The sequence below is a fragment of the Liolophura sinensis genome, chromosome 7, assembly GCF_032854445.1.
Source record: "Liolophura sinensis isolate JHLJ2023 chromosome 7, CUHK_Ljap_v2, whole genome shotgun sequence".
NCBI classification, from domain to species: domain Eukaryota; kingdom Metazoa; phylum Mollusca; class Polyplacophora; order Chitonida; family Chitonidae; genus Liolophura; species Liolophura sinensis.
The window spans coordinates 15,504,648-15,529,511 of record NC_088301.1 but is presented as its reverse complement, the minus strand read 5'-3'; the positions used below and the strand labels follow the sequence as shown (position 1 = coordinate 15,529,511).

At 39.1% G+C, this 24,864-nt stretch overlaps 1 protein-coding gene across 1 annotated transcript; it reads right to left on the bottom strand.

Annotated features, from left to right (window-relative positions):
* Nucleotides 1-608: 608 nt before the first annotated feature.
* Nucleotides 609-20,105, bottom strand: LOC135470120 (peptidylprolyl isomerase domain and WD repeat-containing protein 1-like). The gene is made up of 16 exons (XM_064748879.1): nt 20,053-20,105; nt 19,422-19,525; nt 18,157-18,252; nt 16,858-16,945; nt 15,307-15,412; nt 14,418-14,561; nt 13,644-13,718; nt 13,182-13,262; nt 11,960-12,053; nt 11,093-11,146; nt 9,770-10,013; nt 9,173-9,239; nt 5,309-5,391; nt 3,685-3,797; nt 1,804-1,955; nt 609-1,354 (listed from the first exon to the last, which is right to left on the bottom strand). The coding sequence occupies exons 1-16, from the start codon at nt 20,088-20,090 to the stop codon at nt 1,211-1,213; spliced, it is 1,683 nt and encodes a 560-aa protein (XP_064604949.1). The 5' UTR covers nt 20,091-20,105; the 3' UTR covers nt 609-1,210.
* Nucleotides 20,106-24,864: the final 4,759 nt, after the last annotated feature.

The following is a 24,864-nucleotide window of genomic DNA, read 5'->3' as shown; positions in this document are numbered from 1 at the left end:
AAGCTTAACGTATTCGTGGAAATCTTGAAGTGTCTCTTCTAAGTGTCTACTACTGTCTTCTTTTTTCTCAGTAAGGCCCCGATGATAGCAAATATCTAAGATTTTCTGTTTAACGTTGGGATTGAACCAACGCTTCCTACGTTCAATGGTCGTGGGTTTTCTTCCAACATAATGCTGGCCGCCGTCATATAACTGAACTGTTCATGAGTTCGGCGTAAAACACCAAATCAAACAAATAAATTAAAAATCAGTGCTGAAAACGGGGAATCAGTCAGCAACAAAAGCATGTATGATTGACATGTCTGTGTTTAATTAACGTATTAACGTCTTACTCCGTTAATACTTATAGAGAAAATCAAATTGTGATGATTTATAAAATTTGGACAATGATTAATTTCTTTTGCCGATCAAAAGGACATTGGTTTTCCATTGTGCCATGTTGTTTTTTTTTTTCGTTTTTGCACTTTCTCTTGGAGAAATCAATTACAATATATCCTGACATCACCATAAACAGTATTTTCAGCAAAGGCTTGATGAATCTGCTTATGCAAAGGATCTAAAAAGAAGATGCCAGATACAATAATATCGATGAATACATGTACATACATGTACTTTCTAAAATATATCTCTAAAAGGATTGAAGATTAACATAAAGACATGAACACGTTATTCGGAGACGATTTGCATCGATATTCAATGCATCAACTTTACAACAAGATTCACTATGCAACTGGAGATCTGATTCATAGGCTTCACTATTCCACTGGAGCCCACTCTTACTGGGTTTTTAGTGGAACCCTTTTGACAAGTTTCTTCGTTTTTAATTCACACGAACTCCACAAGCTTTAATAGAAGTTATTACAATCAGAAGCTTTTGGTGGACATAATTTTCAAAATTTTGTTTTCATTCAAGCCACCTTTGCAAGCGTTGAGTGGACATCAACCTGGTAAGCCTTCAGTGGGCACTAACTTTCATGATATTAATACATACAGACTTGAACGAATGTTGAACCACTAACCACCTTATACATGTAAGTGATACTGAATCCAGCCACCCCATTGGCTGACCAATGAGCTGGTTCAGTGCACGTGTATATTGTCCTACGGGATCCCAACCTCTTGTTGCCTGGCTTTTACAGTCATGGATGCGAAGGTCTTGGTTGAGTTAACTCTCACTGTTGAGCGATCAATCTGTACTATCCACACCTGATCATTTTATGGTGACGCTTACAATCCGTATCTCGTCGTAGGGTTTGTCCGTTTTGGCGTTTGTTTTCACATTTCCTATGTTCTGCACCACCTCCATTCCTTTGTGGACTCTTCCGAACACGGTGTGCTTATTGTCAAGCCAGGGCTGTGAAAAATAAGATAAATACCTAAATCATATATCACTTTAATATAACAGGGCAAATGTGCCTATCTCCGGCAATTGATTAAAACTGACCAGATGCCACAGTAATTGACAATCGATGGTGAACTGACTATCAGACACGGGAATTAGAAAAGTATTATCTGTGTATTAGCACGTATTATATCTGGTAGAAGAAAATTGGTTGGCAAGGACACCGCAAAATAACAAACTTGGCGGGAGGTGGAAATGTGAAAATTGGACAGAATATCGGATGAGATTCAATGCTAAGTGACAATACGGACACCCTGGACTGAGCGGACACAAATTTATATCACAGTATATCCTTTAACCAAAACTTTGGATATATATCGAACATTGTACAGCTGATATTAGTTCGTTTATACCCAAGGTCTAAAAACACTGAGACCCTAATTCTGAATTAAAAGACATACCGTGGGCACACAGGTGATGAAGAACTGTGAACCGTTGGAATTAGGGCCAGCGTTGGCCATACTCAGGGTGTAAGGCCTGTCATGACGTAGCTGGGGGTGGAACTCGTCCTCAAACTCTCCTCCCCAAATAGATTCTCCTCCAGTACCATTGCCTGTGTCGGCAGAAGGCGCAATATGGGTTATTCATCTGATTACGATTTGACACAGGTCTGGTCATCATCAGTGAAGAGCCCATTGGTCAAAATTTAGTCATGGTCAGACACAGATGCAATTTACATTTCACCAGACCTTCTGAAAGTTTATGGCTCAACTTAAAGATCAAAGAAACAAAATCAAGGAGAGAACATAATATTTTGTATTTATTTATTTACTTGATTGGTGGTTTACACCGTGTTCAAGAATATTTCACTTATACGACGGCAGCCAGTGTTATGGTGGGAGGAAACCGGGCAGAGAAACCCACGACCATCCGCAGACTGCTGACCTACATTCCCACGTACGCACAGATAAAACTTTTGTAATATAGGACAATTATAGAACACTGCATAATTGAGCCCTGACAATAAAGGGCCCTCTATATCCTCCCACATAAAAATCTAATGATAAGGTTACGAGTCTTAAGGTCTAATACCTAAAGTAAAGCAAGCTGCGAATGAAATTAAAAGAAAATTATAGCAATAAGAAAATCTGTGACATTCATGTAATTCTGAAAACAAAGACTGAAATGAAATTACATTATAAGAAGAGCCTTTCTGCAGTGCTTCTGGCAATGACAAATTTCTCCCATTCCACTGAAACGATCGTAATGTAATTGATCAAATATGGTTAGAAATCAATTAACTTTTTTATTACTAGACAATAATAGTTTTAAATGGATTTCATCTCCACAGAAAAATTCTTACCGAAAGCAATTTAAAATCTTTGGGGTTTCCAATTATTTGACTGTTTAAAATTCCTTTTACATGATATTTTTTAAGATTCCTTCTACATGACATTTTTTAAGATTCCTTTTACAAGACATTGTGCAAGTCCAAGGTTGACATTAGCCATATTAATTTATCTATTTGATTGGTGTTTTATGCCGTACTCAATAATATTTCACTTAAAGGACAGCGGCCAGCATTATGGTGGGTGGAAACAGGGCAAAGTTGCTGACAGACCTTCCCACGTACTACCAGAGAGGAAGCGAGCATGAGCTGGACTTGAACTCACAGCGACCGCATTGATGAGAGACTCCTGGGTCATTAACCAACTAACTAACTGAGCCCTCTCTGGCAAGTTGCTGCTGAACAATGCCACATGTGACCATCAGATACACGTATGTACATCATACTGGTAGGAGATATGTGTTCTTCAACGAATCTTAGAGTGGGCAAATGGCCACACGAGATCGTGGATCATTTATTGCCACCAAAGCCCCCAAGTTAGATCCATAATGAGTTTAGGGCAAATAGACGCAGAGAGTGAGAACTGGGAAACAAGCACACACAAGTAAAATGCAAGGATCTTTATGTTTGGTCATTCACTCATTTTTAAGAGTTCAAAATCACTTCAAACTGAGGCCGGATCATCACAAAGATGAGGTTATATCACGCAAATATTCATAGTTTTAGACACTTAGTTATGTTTCTGTGTTTTATTTCATACATTTCCATGTTATTTCACAACGATATAAATGGAATCTAATACATTTCAAAACTTTAAAAGACACTGGTTGACCTCAAATTTTGTCAAGGGGATATTCCTTTGGATAGCTCAAAATATTTTGACCTCTGCAATGTGAAACACAAAATGAGCATTACATGAAACAAAAAACAGCATTACACGAAACAAAAAACAGCATTACACGAAACATCTACACGCAAACAAACAACAGCTTACCCAGGGGATCTCCTGTTTGTATCATGAAGCCCTTAATGACACGATGGAAGATGTTTCCATTGTAGTAGCCATTCCTACTGTGGACACAGAAATTCTCCACTGTTTTGGGGCACCTGAAATAAATACACAGCCATCATGATAATGTTCCTGCACAATATTTTGGTTTGGAATGAATGGTGGTTAGATTTTTAGCTGCGTTGATTAGCTACATGTATATGAGAGCGTGGCACTGGTGTACATGTGGGCCTCTTTCCTGTTCTTGATGGTGGGGTGCAGTTTTGAAATGTGCAAGTGTCATAGCACCTGACTGCACATTGTTCATTCACATACACATAAACATAAAAACAGGGATTAAAAATCAAGGGGATGAAAACATGAAGCAAACTACATGCATTACACCTTTATTATCATTAAAAGACCAGGCAACACTTGGCCAAATGTATACATGTGTATATACATCAATAATTACGATAAAGTATCCAACATAAAGTTCAAAACATCTTCTTTACAAGTAAGCACAATGCATGTCATCAATTTTAACCAATCATTTCAAGTTATTTTTGTAACCCTAGAATTCAGCAGTTTTTGAACATGTATTTAGATGTGATATTGTCTTTCTGGTTTCTCTAACTTGGCGTGTCTTATGGCCTCATAAAATCTCTGATTGGAAGTTAATATATCCAGTTACAGTAACCTGTATCAAGTACTTCTGAAACTTAGATTTGATAGCAAGGCTACTAAAGAGCTCCCTTAGAGCAGACACCTGAATACCAAACTTCAGCTCAAAACACTGAAGTACCGAAATTGTGAATTTGGTAATTTACATAATTAATATGCACAAAGAGCATCAACCATGGAATATCCCCTCAATGTTATTGTGCTCTACATGTGTGCAAACTCTTAGCTCAATAAAAGCAGTACTTCTTGAGGTATCACCCCTAACATTTTGTTTAACATTGATTCCTATTCATAATACACTATAAAGTCAGGAATTCAGTAATTTATGGTACTTAATATGTACATCAACGATGGAATATCTCTCTCATGCTACTGTGCTCTAGGTACTCTGAGCTCAAAAACATGCTGTACTTTTTGTGATACCACTTCTAACATTTTGTTCAACATTGATTCTAATACACAACACACTAAGTCAGCAATTCAGCAATTTACAGTATTTAATATGTACACACCAAATCAAGGAAGGAATATCCCCCTTATGTAACTGTGATTTACATGTGTTCAAATCCTGATGTCAATAACTGCAGCACTTTTTAAGATACCACCCATAGCATTTTGTTTAACACTGCTTTCTCTGTTTTTGGACACAGACACTGACGTTCAGTGTATGACGTGCTAAAAATGCCTGTGACTGTTTAGATCTGTTTCCACCAACCTCCCAAAATAATTAGAGTCGCAGTACTCCACCCTAAAGTTTAGCAATTTTTCCTGTGACTCAGCTGTTTAATTCTGACCGATCCATCCACTTTATAAGGCCATTTAATAAGTGGTCTGTATCATTTTTAAAGCTTTCACACACTTCTGAAACTGCATTTTCCACACACCAAACTTTATGAGTAATGTGAAACACAACACAGGCATGTATATGCTTTTACATTCAACTCACTCTCTGGGAAACAGTTTACAGTGGATGTCGCCCAGCGTAGTATGGATAACGCAGTTCTCAGCCACCCGTGTGTACGAAGAGTCCTGGAGATGAAAGAATAAAGCCATACTCTAAACACTATTAGCTAAAATATGGACATAAAAGAACACTTTCATTTCATTCCTGAAGGCTCCAGAGAACATCTTTTTACCACAGGCTCCTCCTGCAGAATTTGCAGCATGAGTATATGCAAGAGAATGATGATATAAAAAATCAGAGGAAAGAAAATATGATGCTTTCAAATGCACAAACCAAAAAAAAAACCAAAAAAAAAACCCATCAATCAAATAGCATCAATTAAATAGCGTGTGCATAGGACATCATGTTTTAAAACTATCTTTTAAATATTTAATCAAAGCTTTCTCAGCAATGCTATCAAACAATTGAACATTGAGTCAACTGTGTAGAGCATTTACTGAAATTCCACACAGTCATAAGAGTCAACCAGGTCCAATCTGATGCCCCTGATAACACTAACAGGTCTCCCTGAGATACAGCTGAAATCCTGCCAATCCTGCATTGAAACCCCGATCACAATCATACATTCATAATTATGAGTACATGTATATCACACATAAACAAACTCATGCCCACATGTACATGAATTCCCCCAAGAGACAATGTAATTATGTTTTCAATGAGTATGGCCTCTATCTCCGCCCTTTTTGCATGGCATGTACAGGAAAACTCTATTTATTTATTTATTTATCAATCTAATTGCTTCGTAACACCATACCAGGGAGCCAGAGTATGCCTGGGATAAACCATCGACAAGTCACACAAACTGACAAGCTTTCTGCCATCAAATGTACAAATGCATGGCGGCACAACATATACATGAAACTTGCAAAAGGTTAGTGGTTTCTTCCACCCTTGAACCTGACTGCCTTTGTACCAAATTCTTGAGTATGGCAGTAAAACACCAATAAAATTGATAAAAAAAAAAAAAAGAACAGTAGAATTCTGTCCCCAGATGGCATGCCAGCAGTTCCAGTGTTTACGAATGTTTACCTTGTCAGTCATTCTCATACTGTGATTTTCTGGGTACGACAGGTTAATGTCTGATGTCATTGACCACTTCCAGATAAAACCAGCCCATCGCCTAAAGCAATTGACCACTTCCAGACAGAGCATTAGCCAGGATCTGACAATAGGGCGTCCAAAAGGCAGGGGGTTTGGGGGCCGCCGCTTGAGGCCCCCGTAAATAAGCAGGGGGTCTGCCGCCAGAGACATTTTATCGCCACTGTATCATTGAAAATCAAGACCTTTTAATAGCTTTTATTGCTATTATATCACTGGAAATAATGTATTACTATTGGACCCCAAGAAATTGACAGTTTTTAGGGGCACCCAATATATCACATTTTTCCCACCAATGACTGACACTGAGTCCGAATCACTAAAAAGAGTACATAAATTTTATATTAAACTATGTAAGGTTACAATCTGTTATGCTTTGGACAACCAAGTGTGAAACAGGAGGTAGAAAAACAAATTGAACTGTAAAATACACAATTCAATACAGATGCAAGGAAAACTATGGCAATTTGGCACACCAGTTCTGACAGTTCAAGTGTGAATGCTGTGAATCAGGAGGTAGAAATAAATAAACTGTGAGCAATAAAATACACAAAAATACATATAAAAGGAAAACAATCAAAATGTATGGTAATTTGGCACAGCAGGTGCATGTCACTCACAGTTACACTACTTTACATTAAAATGCAACGGAACCAAATCAGAATACAGTATACATAGCTCTTACAACTGAGACTGAGAACAGGCAAAATTATCACCACTGAATCTGTGACTGTCACTGACTAAAAAGAGTGGTGTCACCAATCACCATACGATTTGAGCAGCTAAGTCACAGTAGGTAGAAATAAACTTTGCAAAATACAAAAAACAAAACAAAACAACAAACAATTCAAATACATGTACTATCAGTCACATATCTATGTCGAGAAATTAACTTTTGGCACAGTGACACAGTAGTGCATGTCAAACATCATTTCTGTCATCTGAATACATATATGAATACACTTTGAAAACTTACATGTTAGAAAAATATTCACAATCTAGTATACATACATATAATGTTAATACACTTTGAAACAGTGCACTGGTCTGTGGGATGGGACTAGCCGTGCCTGCCGCGCGCTTAATGGGACCCTGTCTCGTGGGTCGTCTACAATTTCTTCATCGCCGTCACTCTCACTGATTACGAGCGCTAATGCAGACAACAACAACAACACGACCTCACGTATGTTTCGATGGAACGATCTTAGATATATTTATTTTGTTTTCAACCCCCCCCCCCCAAAAATGTTTATTCAAAATTTTGCCCGTCCAAAATACCCCATTTGGCTGGATTGCCCGTCCAGTTGGACGGGTGGACGGGTGTCTGGCTAGCCTGGTGCTTCCAGATAAAACCAGCCCATCACCTAAAGCAATGGACCACTTCCAGATAAAACCAGCCCATCACCTAAAGCAATGGACCACTTCCAGATAAAACCAGCCCATCACCTAAAGCAACTGAACACTTCCAGATAAAACCAGCCCATCACCTAAAGCAATGGACCACTTCCAGATAAAACCAGCCCATCACCTAAAGCAATGGACCACTTCCAGATAAAACCAGCCCATCACCTGAAGCAATGGACCACTTCCAGATAAAACCAGCCCATCACCTAAAGCAATTGACCACTTCCAGATAAAACCAGCCCATCGCCTAAAGCAATTGACCACTTCCAGATAAAACCAGTCCATCACCTAAAGCAACTGACCACTTCCAGATAAAACCAGCCCATCACCTAAAGCAATTGACCATCTCCAGATAAAACCAGCCCATCACCTAAAGCAACTGACCACTTCCAGATAAAACCAGCCCATTACCTAAAGCAACTGACCACTTCCAGATAAAACCAGACCATCACCTAAAGCAACTGAACATCTCCAGATAAAACCAGCCCATCACCTAAAGCAATGTAGCAGGCTGAGTTCCCTATATAGTATTACCCACAGTTGATTTATTAACCATGATTTCTAAAATCATGTAGCTCTTCTCAACAAAAATGGAAATAATTTGGGACAATAACTTGGGGATAGACATGATCACTGACGACACCGAACGGCATACCTAGGGGAGATAACTTCTTGTTGACAGGGTAAACATATTACTGGATATTAAGAATTTTCTGAGAGAGTTGTGGCAATGTTACAAACGCTCAAGGAGCTCATTTTATAATAAGCAGAACATTATCTGACATCCCCTGATATCTAAATATTTATAGAGCAGGGCATAATCCACAGAGTTTGAGAAACAGCCTGTGGGAACTCAACTGGGAAATATTCTATGGCAAAGCCACACAATTTGGGGAAAAAAAAAGCGCAGAAGGTAGTTGTAGTCTGCACTTCAAGTACTGTGTACAGTTAACTAACACTTCACCCCTGGTCACATACCTTGTATAAAACTTGTTACTTGTGACTGCATATTTAGGTTTATCACATAAAACACTTTCACTTTCTCATATTATACTGTTCCCACTCCCATGAGCACCCCAACCATGCCCCCCCACCACTAACATGCGCCCTTCTACTCTCAATGTCCAAACAATAAAATAGATGTGTGCATATCTGAAAAAAGAATATATTGTGAAATCAGTTCCCAGTATTAACATCTGGAGTTGCAAATTGGGAAACAGACCTATGAGAATGGAGCCAAACATTGGCCCTGGCATCTAGGCAGATTTTGTCCTGGAGAGTATTAAACTGAAGCAAAAAAAACCAATAAAACTCATCACTAATTCCCCACCAAGCACTGACCTGGGTGGCTGCTACCAGTTCCTCCTTAGACGGCTTCTCGTTGAAGACATCTCTCTCTGATTCTCCACTGTTACATGTACCAAACAAGACCAAATGAATTTCACTCAGGCAATAAAGTGTAGTATTGCTATATACACAATTTGAAGATAATGCTGTCTGGATTTACATGTAGTCTAAATAAATCCGTGTAACAATTCCGCATAGAAAAATTGATGCTGATACTGAATTTTATATATGTACACAAACACACTGTCTTGTAAATGTAGTTCACAATTCAGAATACATATACCATCAGAAACTGATTTCTCAACATTTGCTTATGTTCTTACCCAGCGGTGCTGGACAAAGGCTGACAAATATATTTGACTATAAATTATATATCAAGTCTTTTTGAGAAGCTTAAAAATGCAGTGTTGGTTCACAGAAAGTTTTAGAATCCTAAAAAAGCATCCAGATATCTCAGACAAAATACCCTGCTATTCAGTGGACATAAAGTTTGGGCCCAAAAACTAACATTTTATAAGATTCATTTGCCTTTAAAAATGCATTTTTCAGGATAAAATTTTAGGCCATTTGAATAGTAATAGATTCACCCACCTTTGAGCATCATCAGATTCACGTTTGGTGAACATATAGAACCTATTCTTTTTGAAGGCTGTGCAGAAAAGGATGGGGTCCACCTGTATGTTCTGTAGGATAGGGTTATCTGAGGCAGTCATCTCGGCATCAGTGGCAGCCGCTTTCTTCTTGCCTGACCCTTGGAACAGTGAGATGTGGAGGAATCGAGCTAGCTCGGACTTGCCCAGTAACCTCACGCATCTATTTGTATGAAGGTTGATCACTGAAAAATGGAGCACAAGATTTATTTATTTATTTATTTATTTATTTGATTGATGTTTTATGCCGTACTCAAGAATATTACACTTATATGACGACTGCCAACATTATGGGGGGAAATCCATGACCATCTGCAGGTTACTGACAGACCTTCCCACGTATGGCCGGAGAGGAAGCCAGCATGAGCTGGACTTAAACTAACAGCAACCGCATTGGTGAGAGATTTCTGGGTCATTGCGACACGCTGGCGAGCCAGGCCCCTGGAGATAGAGATGGAAGTTATCAGTGTAGAATCCAAGCTTGAAATCTGCCATTCATACACCACTTATAGACCATGTAAGGGGTACTGGAAGTCTTTCATACATGTAGCAAGACCCATTTCCAAAGCAACCTGTAACACCAGTTCCTTTAAAAAATATGTTTGAAATAATATATAAATAGTAATAAAGCTGGTGACAAGTATTAGGAAGAGAAGCAGCTATCCTTTTTCAGTGGTGCAGGGAAGACATTTGATATTCAATGCATGACACTGACGTTTCAAACTCTCAGTCCATGAATAATCTCCAGGTTGAATACAAAATATAGACACACAAAAACCCGGGGGTCAAGAGTTTGGGTCCAGTTCAAGCAGGCGGGCAGGGTAAAGATTCTGAATTTGAAGGGGGTGGGGTTTCTACAAATCTGGTCCCACATTCCCAGTAAGTCTGTTGATGATATCATTTGGAAAAAACGCATCCAATATAATACCAGGGCTATTGAGAAATATAAAATGTGGCTCGAAATAGGTTAGTGTTTTTGCCATTTTTCTAGCATGACTTTCTTTATTTCCCTCATACTGTTAGACAGCCATTCGCCACTTTTTGTCACCAAGGCCCCATTAAGTGAATGTGAGGAAAATGTACAAATTCCCTGTCAGAGTCTGGTTTTGAACCCAAACCCCACATACCCTGGGCATAGAAAGGCAAGCACCTTTAACTACTAGACCAGCTCCCGCTCTCTACCAGCAGAGAAATGGGTTTCAACCTAATATATGTACTTAAAGCATCATTTATTATCCATATACATGGTGATGTATGTACTCACCTTTAACCCCTAACATTGTAGCATATAAAACAAAATGTCCCGTCTCATCAAAAACTGTAAATAAAGATAAAAGTTTGGTTAGAACAAGTAAAAGTGGTTCTACGACGTGGGAGAAAGGGTCACTAGAAAAAACAAACAGAAAATTCAACAATATTTCAGTTACATGACAAGGGTCAGGTTTATCCCATGACTGAAAAATATCAATGAAAACGAGGTAAACCACTGGCCTTTGACAAATAAATGACAAACTTTCCATCTGAAAAAAGATTGCACAGATTTGACCTGCAGCAGAAGTTGAATGTGTACATGTACATGTGTACTCAACAACAACATGACCACACAAAGCAATCTTACATTGTTTTCTCTCAGTATTGAAAGACGTGTTACCTCAACAATAGGGGTAAGTATTTATTTTCAATAGTGGCGTCAGTTTCCACCAGATTTTCACATCTTAGGGCAATAATCGAAAAAACAGACCGGTTGGCAATCACAGTTTATAGCACTTTGTACTGAGCGTGTCCAACAGAGACATCATGAAGAGCAGGAACTGTAATTATCGACCACGCTGTTTTCCACTGCCATAGCTCCTGGATCATTGCCCTAAAATGTCAAAATCTGGTGGAAATTGAAGCCACAACTGACAATGAATACTTACCCTAATTGTTGAGTTAACACATTATTTAATTATGAACGCTGCAAAAGTTTATTGCCATAAAAACCCTGAGAACAATGGTGGGGGTGAAGATTTGGAGGAGTGGGGGGGGTGCTGGCAGGGGATTGCTTGGATTGCAGGATTGAAGCCTGAAAACTCGCGTGTAGGTGAAAAAAAAAATGACAGTCAGATATTTGCCATATTTCATGACTCACTTATATTACAGCCTGAAAATGCCTCAGACTTTTCCAGATCTCTCTCTGTTGCCATTCTCTTCCCGAACTCCATATTTGGCAGCTGCTGTTTCATCTGAATACAAATACATTGTCAGTTGTTATCATCTGGACAACACTTTCATACAGGCAGATTTAATATCATCACACATGTAATCAATAAAAACGCATTACCACCATACTGTATTGTATCAGTGTCTCGATCTCTGTATCAACCAAGACAAAATTAATACAAGTTACATGTAAAGCTCACAGGCCTCTTGCACACAGTAATCACAAGCTAAGTTGATTGTAACTACCACGACAACATTAGGTTTTTAACATGTGTCGCTATGACAGTTACAACCTACATGTATGACCACTTCATGCAATGAATTATGGAAGAAGGAAACTGAACTGTGCCTGGGGGAAACCCATGACCGTTGGCAGGTTGGCATCCGCAGGCTGGCAGACATTCCCAAGTACATGTACATGTACGGCCGGGGTGAAAGCCGCCATGAGCCAGAGTCACAGCAACCGCATTGGTGAGAGGCTTGTTGGTCATTGTGCAACTCTGGCACGCTTATTACCTCAGTCACGGACCCTGTTTATGTAAAGATCCACTATTACAAACTTGCTCTGATATGACTGAAATATTGCCAGTAGGGTGATGAGTCCAAATCTTTCATTCATTATTTATTTGATTGTTGCTACATTGTAAATCATGCTATACTCAAGAGATTTTCACTCTAATATACACTGGCAGTCAACTATTCAGTACACACACATATGGTATATTCACAGAAGGCATTTCCATTGAGCTTCATTTACATGTACAATACAGGAGTTTCAAGTTCACTAAACCGCTAAGATCACTAAAGTCACTTAAGGCAAAAAAGTTCCTACTGTATCATGTGATTTGTCATCAGAAATGTTAGGCAACCTTTGAGGAAATTTACTTGCTCATCACCTGAACTGCAGCTCTATCCAAGTTCAGGAAATTCTAAAGTTCACAAACAATCAACTCTAATTTTCTGTAACTATTCTTGAAAGTCAGGCACCCATATTTTAATATAATGTTTGGTGTTAAATACTTCCATCACCCCTTTGAAAGGTCACATGATACATTACGACTTTTGTTACTGTTTATCTAATAAAAGAGTTTGAACTATAAAATCTCCTATGGCATGTTTGCGAGAACACAGCTTTAAATTGTTATCCTCACCTGTTGAAGTTCCGAGAACTTTTGGAGAGACTCATCCAGAACTTTTTTCAGCTTCCCCGTCAGAAAATTAAACACACGCACCTGAAAATTATCATAAAATAAATCACCATCTTTCTTTTGTTTTATTTACTTCTTCACAAATGTTTACACCACATTCCAAATGGTTTCATTAGTAACATCAGAGAAAGAGACTAATTTCACGTGATAAAAGTATGTGAAATTAATACAAACTTCCACCCGACTTCCTCCCACCATAATGCTGGCCACCGTTGTCTCAGTGAAATATTCACCAGAATGACATAAAACACCAATAAAATAAAATAAATGCATATTTCTAATTAAATGAGCAGATTTAACTACTTGTGTCTCAATCCATGTACTCGTTTAAATTTCACAAATACCACGATTCCATGGTTACCAAACTTTCTAGAAAATAGATCTGTTTGTAAAATTTTCTCCTACTTTCCTGTCAGTAGCTATGGTGGCCATCAGTTTACCGTCAGGGGAAAAAGACAGCCCAGTGGGAATACATTTGTTCTGCAAACACAAGATGATTAGTTTATGATTTTACCCCGCACCAGCACTATTTCAGCTATACTGTGATGAAAACAGACTAATATCCACAAAACAATATTGCAGACTTTATGACACTTAAACATGCAAGTTTTGCATGTCATAGACAACCTGCTGTATTGGTTTGTCACTCTCATGTCGTAGACAACCTGCTGTACTGGTCTGTCCCTCTCATGTCATAGACAACCTGCTATATTGGTTTGTCACTCTCATGTCATAGACAACCTGCTGTATTGGTTTGTCAGTCTCATGTCGTAGACAACCTGCTGTACTGGTCTGTTCCTCTCATGTCATAGACAACCTGCTGTACTGGTTTGTCACTCTCATGTCATAGACAACCTGCTGTATTGGCTTGTCAGTCTCATGTCGTAGACAACCCGCTGTACTGGTTTGTCAGTCTCATGTTGTAGAAAACCTGCTGTACTGGTTTGTCAGTCTGATGTAGTAATGAATGTAATGCATAAACGGCAAATTCTGTGAGCACTTTCCTCTGAACTACCAAAATTTCCAGCGATTTTTTTAATTCTAGAACATCTTTCTTGTCCACAGCCAATGTACGGTTAATTCAACAGTAAAATTTACATGTAATTAAATTCTTTATTATGTGATGTTGTTGTCCACACCTGTGATTTGACACTGATCACGACCATTCTATTTGTCTACCTTCATAAAATCATAGAGGTCTGTGTCCATCTTGGAGTCAAAGCCTATCCTCTTGGGGAATTTGTAGTCTGTTTTCGGTCCAGTCCAGTACTCCAGCATCCCTGCTTTGTCTATAGATACGGCTACCTCATACACAGGGTTGTACTGTAACAGGTACACATGACAGCATGAAATACAGACTTCAACAGCTATTTCACCTTATACACAGGGTTGTACTGTAATGGTAATCAAACACTACACCTGATATACCTCTATCAACAACTGATCCACCTTAAACGCAGTGTTGTACTGTTACAGAGATCAAAAATTACACCTGATATACCTGTATCAATAACTGATCCACCTCCAACACAGTGTTGTACTGTTACAGGGATCAAACACTACACCTGATATACAGGTACCAACAACTGATCCACCTCAAACACAGTGTTGTACTGTTACAGGGATGAAACATTACACCTGTTGTACAGGTATCAACAACTGATCTAGTATGCTACTGTTAGAGAGATCAAACACTACACCTGATATACAGGTACCAACAACTGATCCACCTCCAACACAGTGTTGTACTGTTACAGGGATGAAACATTACACCTGATATACAGGTATCAACAACTGATCCACCTCCAACACAGTGTTGTACTGTTACAGGGATCAAATATTACACCTGATATACAGGTATCAACAATAAACAAATAAACAGAGATGCATTCTTTTCTGTTAAATAAACAAAACTCACAAATCCCAAAACACATGAAATACGGCCCTTGCACGAAAACCTCAAAAATATGTTTAAATAGTTCACCATTTAAGGTTGCCTAGAGGGCTAAGGTTATGCTATTCACCCTAGACCCCATGGGGAGGTTGCCAAAGAAAGTGTTGACTTTACCCTGATTAGATTGACCTGCTGGCTGTGAAGCGTCTCCAGCACATGGATTGGCTCAGCTGTCCCCTTCCCATCATACATATACATCTTCCCGCTGGCTTTGTCAGAACTGCAAAGAATATAGTATACAAGTAAATATGAAGAATGGTACACTTCATTCACACCCCAACCCACCCCAAAAAACAAGTCACATTCAGCGTAGACTCACGTACAGTGCTAAAAATTAGGAAATTAGTAGTTGTATGAAAACAACAGCTATTGCAGTGTAACTAAAAAGCAGACAAGTTTATATAAATTCAATTTTGGTTCATTATATAAATAAAGCACATTCTGGAAGGACTGCTTTTACAATGCAATGTTCCCTACAGACCAACAGCTGTGTGAAAGACCATATCAGTATAAGGATGGATGACAGCCAAAAATATGAACTTGGCGTGTAACTGAGTTGTTTCCATAAAGCTATGCATCGAGGTTCAATTTCAATAGAATAATCAACACTATTGAAAAATGTTCATGACAAACACAAAAACAGGCATCATCCAGTTAACAATACACTAAACGAATGTTGGACTTGTCAGGGTGAAGCCAGATACCAAGTTTCAATTCAATATGACCAGCTGTTCAGTTAACAAAACGCTGGACAACTGTAAAACTGGTATAATTTGTGAAAAATTAGGCCTGAAACTAGGGGCAGACCTGTAATTCGTTATGTTGATGCTATGTATCTAACTGTTATACTCTGAACTGACAAGGCAAATGCTTGGTTTATTTTATATATTTGATCGGCGTACTCAAGAATATTTCACTTATACGATGGCAGCTAGCATTATGGTGGAAGAAAACCCAGAAGAACCTGAGGGAAACTCACGGACAACCACAGGTCGCAGCCAGACCTTCACATGTATATCCGGAGAAAAAAATGAGCTGTATTTGAACTTAAAGCGAATACATTGGTGAGGGGCTCCTAGGTGATTGCACCATACTGGAACTAATTTTCCACTTGATTATACCATGCATTGCTAGCGCAACCGATTGCCACTGTCACATTTTGCAAATATAATTTCAGTTTGGCAAAATTATTTCCACTTTACCACCTTGGCAAAGCAAAATCATCCTACATGTTCCGTGTTACAAGAATATTTAGTTTCTGAAGCATTTTCCTTTTTAATCAATACTGTGTCAGGACCGAGGCTTAAGCAAAGTTCATCAAGAAAACGAAGCTTACGGAAGTTCAGTCTGAACTTGTGCACGCATGCTCTTCTAATTCAAGGGAGATAACCTAGGAAAAGCATCCAGTCTGAGCTCGTTGTGAATGGGTGTATCTTGAGTTGGTCTCCTGTACACCTGTGATATCACCCGGGTCTGGTTATATGATGGTGAAAATGGCTTAAAACATTATAATCAGCTTAGTCACATGGGTATAAGGGAAAAAAAGGCTAGCACAACTATGGTAGTCAACCGAAACTGGATGTCCTGGACTTAAAAAAACTCAAAGAACTTCTTGTTAAAAAGAGAACCAAACCACAAGCACAAGGTTTTTGTAAGCATACTCACATAGCGAGGGCAGGGATAGCATCCCCGGCAGCGTAGATCCAGCCACAACAGTGTGGTGCATATGGCAATGGAAGCATGTTGATCATATCTGAAACCACAACAACATACTGCTTCTTACAGAGAGAAAAACGGATCAAAATTCATGCGTCTGCATTTTCAGTTGAAACAAGATTTGAGAGCAGAGAAATGAATGAGCAGTACATGTATGAGGTGGAATTTATTGATATTAACATAATGACTGTTTGTCACTATTAACTGGTTGTCATTGTGTGAATAACTTCAATCCATAGTGGGGACTCCGTGGCTCAGTAATGACCCAGGAACCTCTCACCAATGCGGTCGCTGTGAGTTCAAGTCCAGCTCATGCTGGCTTCCTCTCCGGCTATACATGGGAAGGTCTTCCAGAAACCTGCAGATGGTCGTGGGTTTCCTCCGGGCTCTGCCCGGTTTCTACCCACCATTATGCTGGCTGTCGTCGTATAAGTGAAATATTCTTGAGTACAGCTAAAACACCAATCAAATAAATAAATAAATAAATAAATAAATATATAAATAAATAAATAAATCATTCAATCCATAGCTTTCTCTATCTGTTTGCATCCTGATTAAAAATGACCTAAAATTTTACCCATGACTGTACTGAAGTCATACATCTTGCCCTATTCTATAAACAGATTTTTTTCTTGGAAAAGTGTTTTTATTTATTTAATCATCTGATTGGTGTTTTATGCCATACTGAAGAATATTTCACTTATACGGTAACGGCCAGCATTATGGTGGGAGAAAACCAGGCTTGCTGCCCAGCGGAAACACCCGACCATCCAAAGGTTGCTGGCTAACCTTCCCACACACGAGTGGAGAGGAAGCCAGCACGAGCTGGACTTGAACTCACAGCAACCATACTGGTGGGAGGCTCCTGGGTCATTGAGCCACACTGACATGCTAACCCACTCAGCCATGGAGAAAAGTGTTTTTAAGTTTGTTTTGGAAGGAATGATGATGTCTTACTGGAAGTTTTGCCTCTTAGTGAGCATTTTCTTTGAGTCACCTTTTGTAATTGAAAGCATGCAATTATAATAAAACAGTATTCACAATAAAAAGGTACATGTATCAACCTGCTAAACTTGATCTTGTGGGAGTTCTGGAATGTTTAAATAAAAGCATTCTTCTTTACTGAGAAATTCTGACAGTAGTGTCTCCTCTACAAACATGACCAGCAATGCTGGAATTAGCAACATAATCCATTGTGTATTATAAAGTATTGTTACAATGTTACAATGCAGGAACTGAATTACTTACCGAAATTGACAACGTCAAAGACTTTAGCAGATTTATCATTAGAAATAGTACAACTCAGCTCTCCATTTGGGGACACAGCAAGGTCTTCAATATTACCTGCAACAGCGCAGAAAATTTAAAATTATATTTATGCCCCATGATCTTGGCGTAATAGGATGATATATAAGTGGTATATACCTCTAGGATGGTGGTATATACCTCTAGGATGGAGGGAATTTCCCTCTAGTCTAGTGGTAGAAGCGTGGACTCCTAACTCAGAGACTGCTGGTTCAAATCCCCAGCCAGTAAGACCAGTCATGTTGGTATGATCAAAAGAATTTTATCATAAAAAGATTACTATTTAATACTATTATTAAAACATCTGTGATTATTTATTTATTTAACTGACAGTTGTTTAACTCCATACTAAAGAATTTGTCACTCTAATACTACAGCAGTCAGATTTATGGGTGGAGAAAAGTGGAGTGCCTGTACCAAAAACCAATATCTTTGGCAAGTTTCTATAATACGAACTACCTCATCCTGGCATGCCCGGCATTATTCAGACACATGTCCATCTTTATCATCCAAGCTAAAGTTTAAAACACACACAGGTAGACTGGTGGGACTCTAAACACATTATCTCACCTGCCTTAATTCGGTAAATACATACATTTAATGACAATTTACAGTTAAAGCATTGTATTTCACTCTTCTCTGTATGTGTTTTGACATATCTACCAAGATGGCGTATGTAATGAAAACAACATTGCTGTACCTACCAAGACGTCTTATGTAACGAAAAGTACAGTGTACGTTGATGTACCTACCAAGACGTCTTATGTAATGAAAAGTACAGTGTATGTTGATCTACCTACCAAGATGTCTTATGTAATGAAGTATGTTGATATACCCACCAAGATACCTTATGTAATGAAAAGTATGTTGATGTACCCACCATGATGGCTTATGTAACAAAAAGTATGTTGATGTACCCACCAAGATGCCTTATGTAATGAAAAGTATGTTGATGTACCCACCATGATGGCTTATGTAATGAAAAGTATGTTGATGTACCCACCAAGATGCCTTATGTAATGAAAAGTATGTTGATGTACCCACCAAGATGTCTTATGTAATGGAAAGTATGTTGATGTACCCACCATGATGGCTTATGTAACGAAAAGTATGTTGATGTACCAACCAAAATAGCTTATTTAATGGAAAGTATGTTGATATACCTAACAAGATGGCTTATGTAATGGAAAGTATGTTGATGTACCTACCAAGGTGGCTTCTGTAGTGTTTCACAAACTCAATTCCTTCCTCCGCTGTCTTCTTCCAGAACTTTACATGTCCATCACAGCTGGCTGTTATTATGAATCCTGTCCTGAAAACATTGCCAGTACTATTCATTTCGAAGTTTTGGGAACATTTTTTTCTAGATGCAAAATACACAACAATGATACAGCTTTAACCAGCTGACCTAAAAGCACAGTGCAATAAATATAACTAACAAAAACGATCCAAAACACTTTCCTGACAGAAAAAAATCTGATTTACACACATTTACACAGACCTGTACAAGGTAGTGTTAAACTAGTGAGAGTAGGATAGTGTCTAACACTAAGAGTTAAGCCAGTACATATAGTTACTTACTTAGCCACAGGCAGCCTTGTGATGACACCTGCATAGCAATAGTTATGTCAGTAGTTTCTTACTTTGCCACTGTCAGGTGTGTGATGACATATCCAAACAGAAACAGCTATGCCAGTAGTTACCTAGTAACAGCTAGGCGTGTGATGACACACTGAACACACCTGGCAGTAAGAGTTAAGCCAGCAGTTACTTACATAGCCACAACTAAGTGTGTGATGACACACCTGAATAGTAACAGTTAAGCCAGTGGTTACTTACTTAGCTACAGCCAGGTGTGTGATGACATCTCTATGCATGTAACTTCTCTCATACGTCTGACAGTGGGGCAGGTTGTCCAGGTAGACATCTTCAAACTCCAACACTAGACAAAACAATAGCTCTTTATAAAACACAAAATATACTGGTTTCTCTAAATGTATATGAAGATACACATTTTCAACTTCATCATCTAGGGAGGGTGCTCTGAATAGGGAAATCTGACTTGCATAAATGTTTCCAGTGGCATAACCGTGAAAGTTACAATGCACAAGATGCCACGACTGAACAGGGAATTTATGTTTCGCCCACGTTTTCAAATAAACGCACTGTATCGAAAACTGGACACAAGATGATACCAGCGCTGTATTTAGCTTCATAATCCGTGGAGGGAAACTTGTACATGACTTGTTCAATAACAATTAGCCCAGTTCTTCATTGAGTATGAGATTAACACTGTTAGTGTTACGACTTTAACAACGCTAGGCCAGTATAAGAAAAAGACTTTCAAGGATAGCGGCTATGATGCTCCCCTGCCAAAGTTAAAAAAAAAAAAAAGGAGTTGAAATAGCCTAAACTGAGGATACGTTTAATTAAGATACCACGGAACAAGAAGACAGAATAAAGATTTTTCCAAAATCAGGCTGTTTTAAAGGAACAGAGTAGCTCCATTAATCATGTCATGCATCATAAATCCAAGGACAGGCCAACTGACAAAATAAGTAATCCGTGTCCAGTGGTAGCCAAATATCTCGGCTGTGATCTTTTAATATGTAATTAGGCTAGCGGTTCCCGCGTATCAGTATATATGAACCACCCTTAGACCGAGGTCTAGGGCTATGTCTACTGGCTGCTTATTGGAAATGAATCATCACTGTATTTTTTTTCAGAATGACACCACACTGACGTTTAACAGAATAAACGATTTCAAAGGTCCGTCAGCGTTAATTTTGTACACGGAATTTACGTTTCGTCCACGTTTTCAAATAAAAGCACTGTATCGAAAACTGGACACGAGATGATACCAGAGCTGTATTTGGCTTCATAATCCGTGGAGGGAAACTTGAATGAGTTATGACTTTTTTCAGTCAACAGTTTCCAATAAATTAACCCGCTTTTTTGAATCAATCAAACCTTTTCTCTTTTTCGGTTTAACAGCTTCTCCGAGAGAAGGTCCTATGCACTCATCGCTGTCATTTCCATTATCTCCCTCGTCGTGTGTTCGTTTGTCTGCCATGGTCAACAACAACGCATGGCAATCTCCTGGCAGAGCTGCTTTCTGTTACAGGCGGTCAGCATCAGTTAAACGACCCGCGCTGCAGTGGATCATGGGATAGCAGGTATATGCCACAAAGCTGGCAGCACTCAATCCACAGAGGTCTGTTTCACACAGGGATTTGGGGCATAAAATTTTAATCCAGGTTCAACTGTTAAATATAGATATATACATGTACACCTACAGTGTATGTATCACTGCATATATTTAAAATCCTCACTGCTGATTCTATTCTGTAGACATGCTCACGTGATAGTAGCCGTAGGCCTACGTCTAGTTATGTTGTAGGTTATTCCCAGATCTAGGCCTCCTGCGTGGTTAGCGTGCGAGCGCGATGCAGTGGTCCAGGCGCCTCTCATCAATTAATGTGGCCTTCCTCTCCGGCCGTAGCCTACTTGGGAAAGTCTGACAGCAACCTGGGGTTGGTCGTGGGTTTCCTCCGGGCTCTGCATGGTTTTCTCCCACCGTAATGCTGGCCGACATCGTACAAGTGAAATATTCTTGAGTACGGCGTAAAACACCAATCAAATAAATAAATAAATAAATAAATAAATAAATAAATAAAATTCCCGCTTCAGCTATTCGTTTTCAAATATTTTGTGGTGTTAAGGAGATTAATGTTTTGGAAACGTTTCCCTGCAGCTAGCTTCCACTTGGGAAAGTCATGCATGCATGCAATAACTTGTCCGTAATGACCCAGGAGTCTCTCACCAATGCGGTCGCTGTGAGTTCAAGTCCAGCTCATGCTGGCTTCCTCTCCGGCCGTACGTGGGAAGGTCTGGTAGCAACTTGCGGATGGTCGTGGGTTTCCCCCGGGCTCTGCCCGGTTTCCACCCACCATAATGCTGGCCGCCGTCGTATAAGTGAAATATTCTTGAGTACGGCGTGAAACACCAATCAAATAAATAAATAAAATAACTTGGCAAAGGCCAGTGCATGGTTACCCTGAACACTCCGGTTTCCTCTCCCATAAAATTGACCGCCATCGTATGAAAGTGAAAAATGTTGGTTGTATATTCGGCGTTAAAGAACAATAATATATAAGAATAAATTTATAAACATACATGTACTTACATAGGCCTGTATATGTTTGATTATTGTATGTTTAAGTAAGATCGATCATGGATAAGCCTACATAGCATGGCAAATGAAAAGGATTAATGTTACGTATATGAACTTATGCATGTACTGGAATCCCTAGCATCTCATGCAGATCACACCTTAATGACCATTCCGAAAATAAGGCGTGACTGACCGAATTTATCATAGGGCTAGTGTAATTATAATCCCCCTTTATGACCACACGTGTAGTCCTATTGCTGACATCTTGACGTGTACGTGTACCTGTATGTATACCATTCGTCACTGTTTAACGCCAAGCGTACCTTTCACACATGTATCACTGCACGGGAGGTACTACGAGACTAAGTAGTAAAAGCGGCTGAATTCTGTCCCGTCGCATGCATGGACCGCATGTGTACTTACTAGTATACGTTGTACATGACTTATGTTCCCATGTATATGCACTCAATTTTTCAACGGACAACGCTAACTATTGTCTGTTTCTTTTAGCCAGTGGCCTAGGTATTGGGCTATGTGTACAATCAGTCATAGTCGCTAAGAAGATTGCCTTTCGTTACAGTGATATGTAACACCACATGCTCTACACTTTGGTCTGTTATACGTCTACATTAATGCAAGAAAAATGCAGTTAGAATACCTTTCTAGTTCATAATGTTAAACTCCATAAGCATCTTTTCAACACCAATAACTCAATGCCTGGGGTGATGTCATAATTATTCCAAAACAAGTGGCGTTCTGGACAATGGGTGTGGAAAGTAATTTGTTTTACAGTAGCTGCACCAGCATGCGTTTAGAACAAACTCCACGCAGTAAAACAGCCTACACTACCATCTCAGTGAAACGACTACATCGTTTTTTATAACAGAATTTCTTAGCACCTATGGCAGTGTCAGGGACAGGGTTTACATTAAAGTCGATAGCAGTTTAGGTAACTGGTGTTGCCCTTCGTCAAAACACTGCCACTGTTTCGTAATTATGACGTCACCCGAGGCAATGGGTTCTTGCCGACAAAACCAAACATATGCCGTTTAACATTATGGATCAGAAAAAGTGTTATAACTTCATTTTCTCTGGAAAAATATGGACTTGTAACAGATCAATGTGTGGAGCTTGTGTTGACTGATGACTGATTTTACAGAAATAGACTATAGTACTTTATATATGGAAGAATTAAAGAAGTATCGGCTTCAGTCTAAAGCGAACTTCTTTTGCATATAGGCTGGTGTGTTTCTGGTTTGTATAATTTATTTATTTATTTGATTGGTGTTTTACGCTGTACTCAAGAATATTTCACTTATACGACGGCGGCCAGCACTATGGTGGGAGGAAACCGGGTAGAGCCCGGGGGAAACCCACGGCCATCCGCAGGTTGCTGACAGACCTTCCCACTTACGGCCGGAGAGGAAGCCAGCATGAGCTGGACTTGAACTCACAGCGACCGCATTGGTGAGAGGCTTCTGGATCATTACGCTGCGCTAGCGCGCTAACCGACTGAGCCACGGAGGCCCCTTGGTTTGTATAAGGTGGATGGAAACAGCCTGTCACCCGAATGAGAACAACCACAGCGCCTTGTGGACGAATTTTCCTGACTAACGTAATAAAAGACTTACAACATGTTTACACATAGTAAAACCATGCAGATCAGCGACGACATTGCGGTTATTGACAAATGGTAACACGTAACCGGTAAAATACGACTTTTTGTTAATTTACCTCAGTTTAGGGTATTATTCTAAACTGTTCATGTAAATGATTAAATAATAGCGAATTACACGCTTCCTAGGACCATGGCTTTAACAGAATTAGGTAAAAAAAAAATATGCATTGCTGTTAATTGCATGCAAGACCAATTTCCAAAACAGCCTTAATTCAAACCCTATTACGCCAAAGACTTACGGAGATATATAATAATGTTAGCAGTTCTAGATTTTAAAAATTGCTAGTTTATAAATTGTGATTAATAAAAAAATTGTATCTTCGTTAAACAGGTACGTCTTCCCTTGCAGTGGGGAATCTAAATATAAAAATCTAGACGATATAGATAGTAAAACCAGAGGAGTGTTAAACGACAAGGTGGTATAGTTGGTAAATATTTAGTCCTATGATGTAGCTGGTGAGATTGAACCTCCTGTGAGTTTACCGCAGTTTGTGTTTTATTCTAACTGTCCATGTAAAACCTCAATTCTTAATTAGAATTAGGTAAAGAAATAGACTACACAGCTTCGGTCCGTGTTACTTTGGGCGGGAATCAGTGGCTCTCCAATAAGCTTCAGCTCTAACTTCATATAGCCAATGTAACGGTTTTGTTCTACCTGATGCATATGTCGCCTCTATGCTCTCGTTTAGAGGAATTCGATCTCTGTTATGGAGTGGACACCAAAGATCCTTGCACACGCTGTCGATCTTTACTCACTAGAGAATTACACTTCTAAAAATTAAGAAACTTACACTCAGAG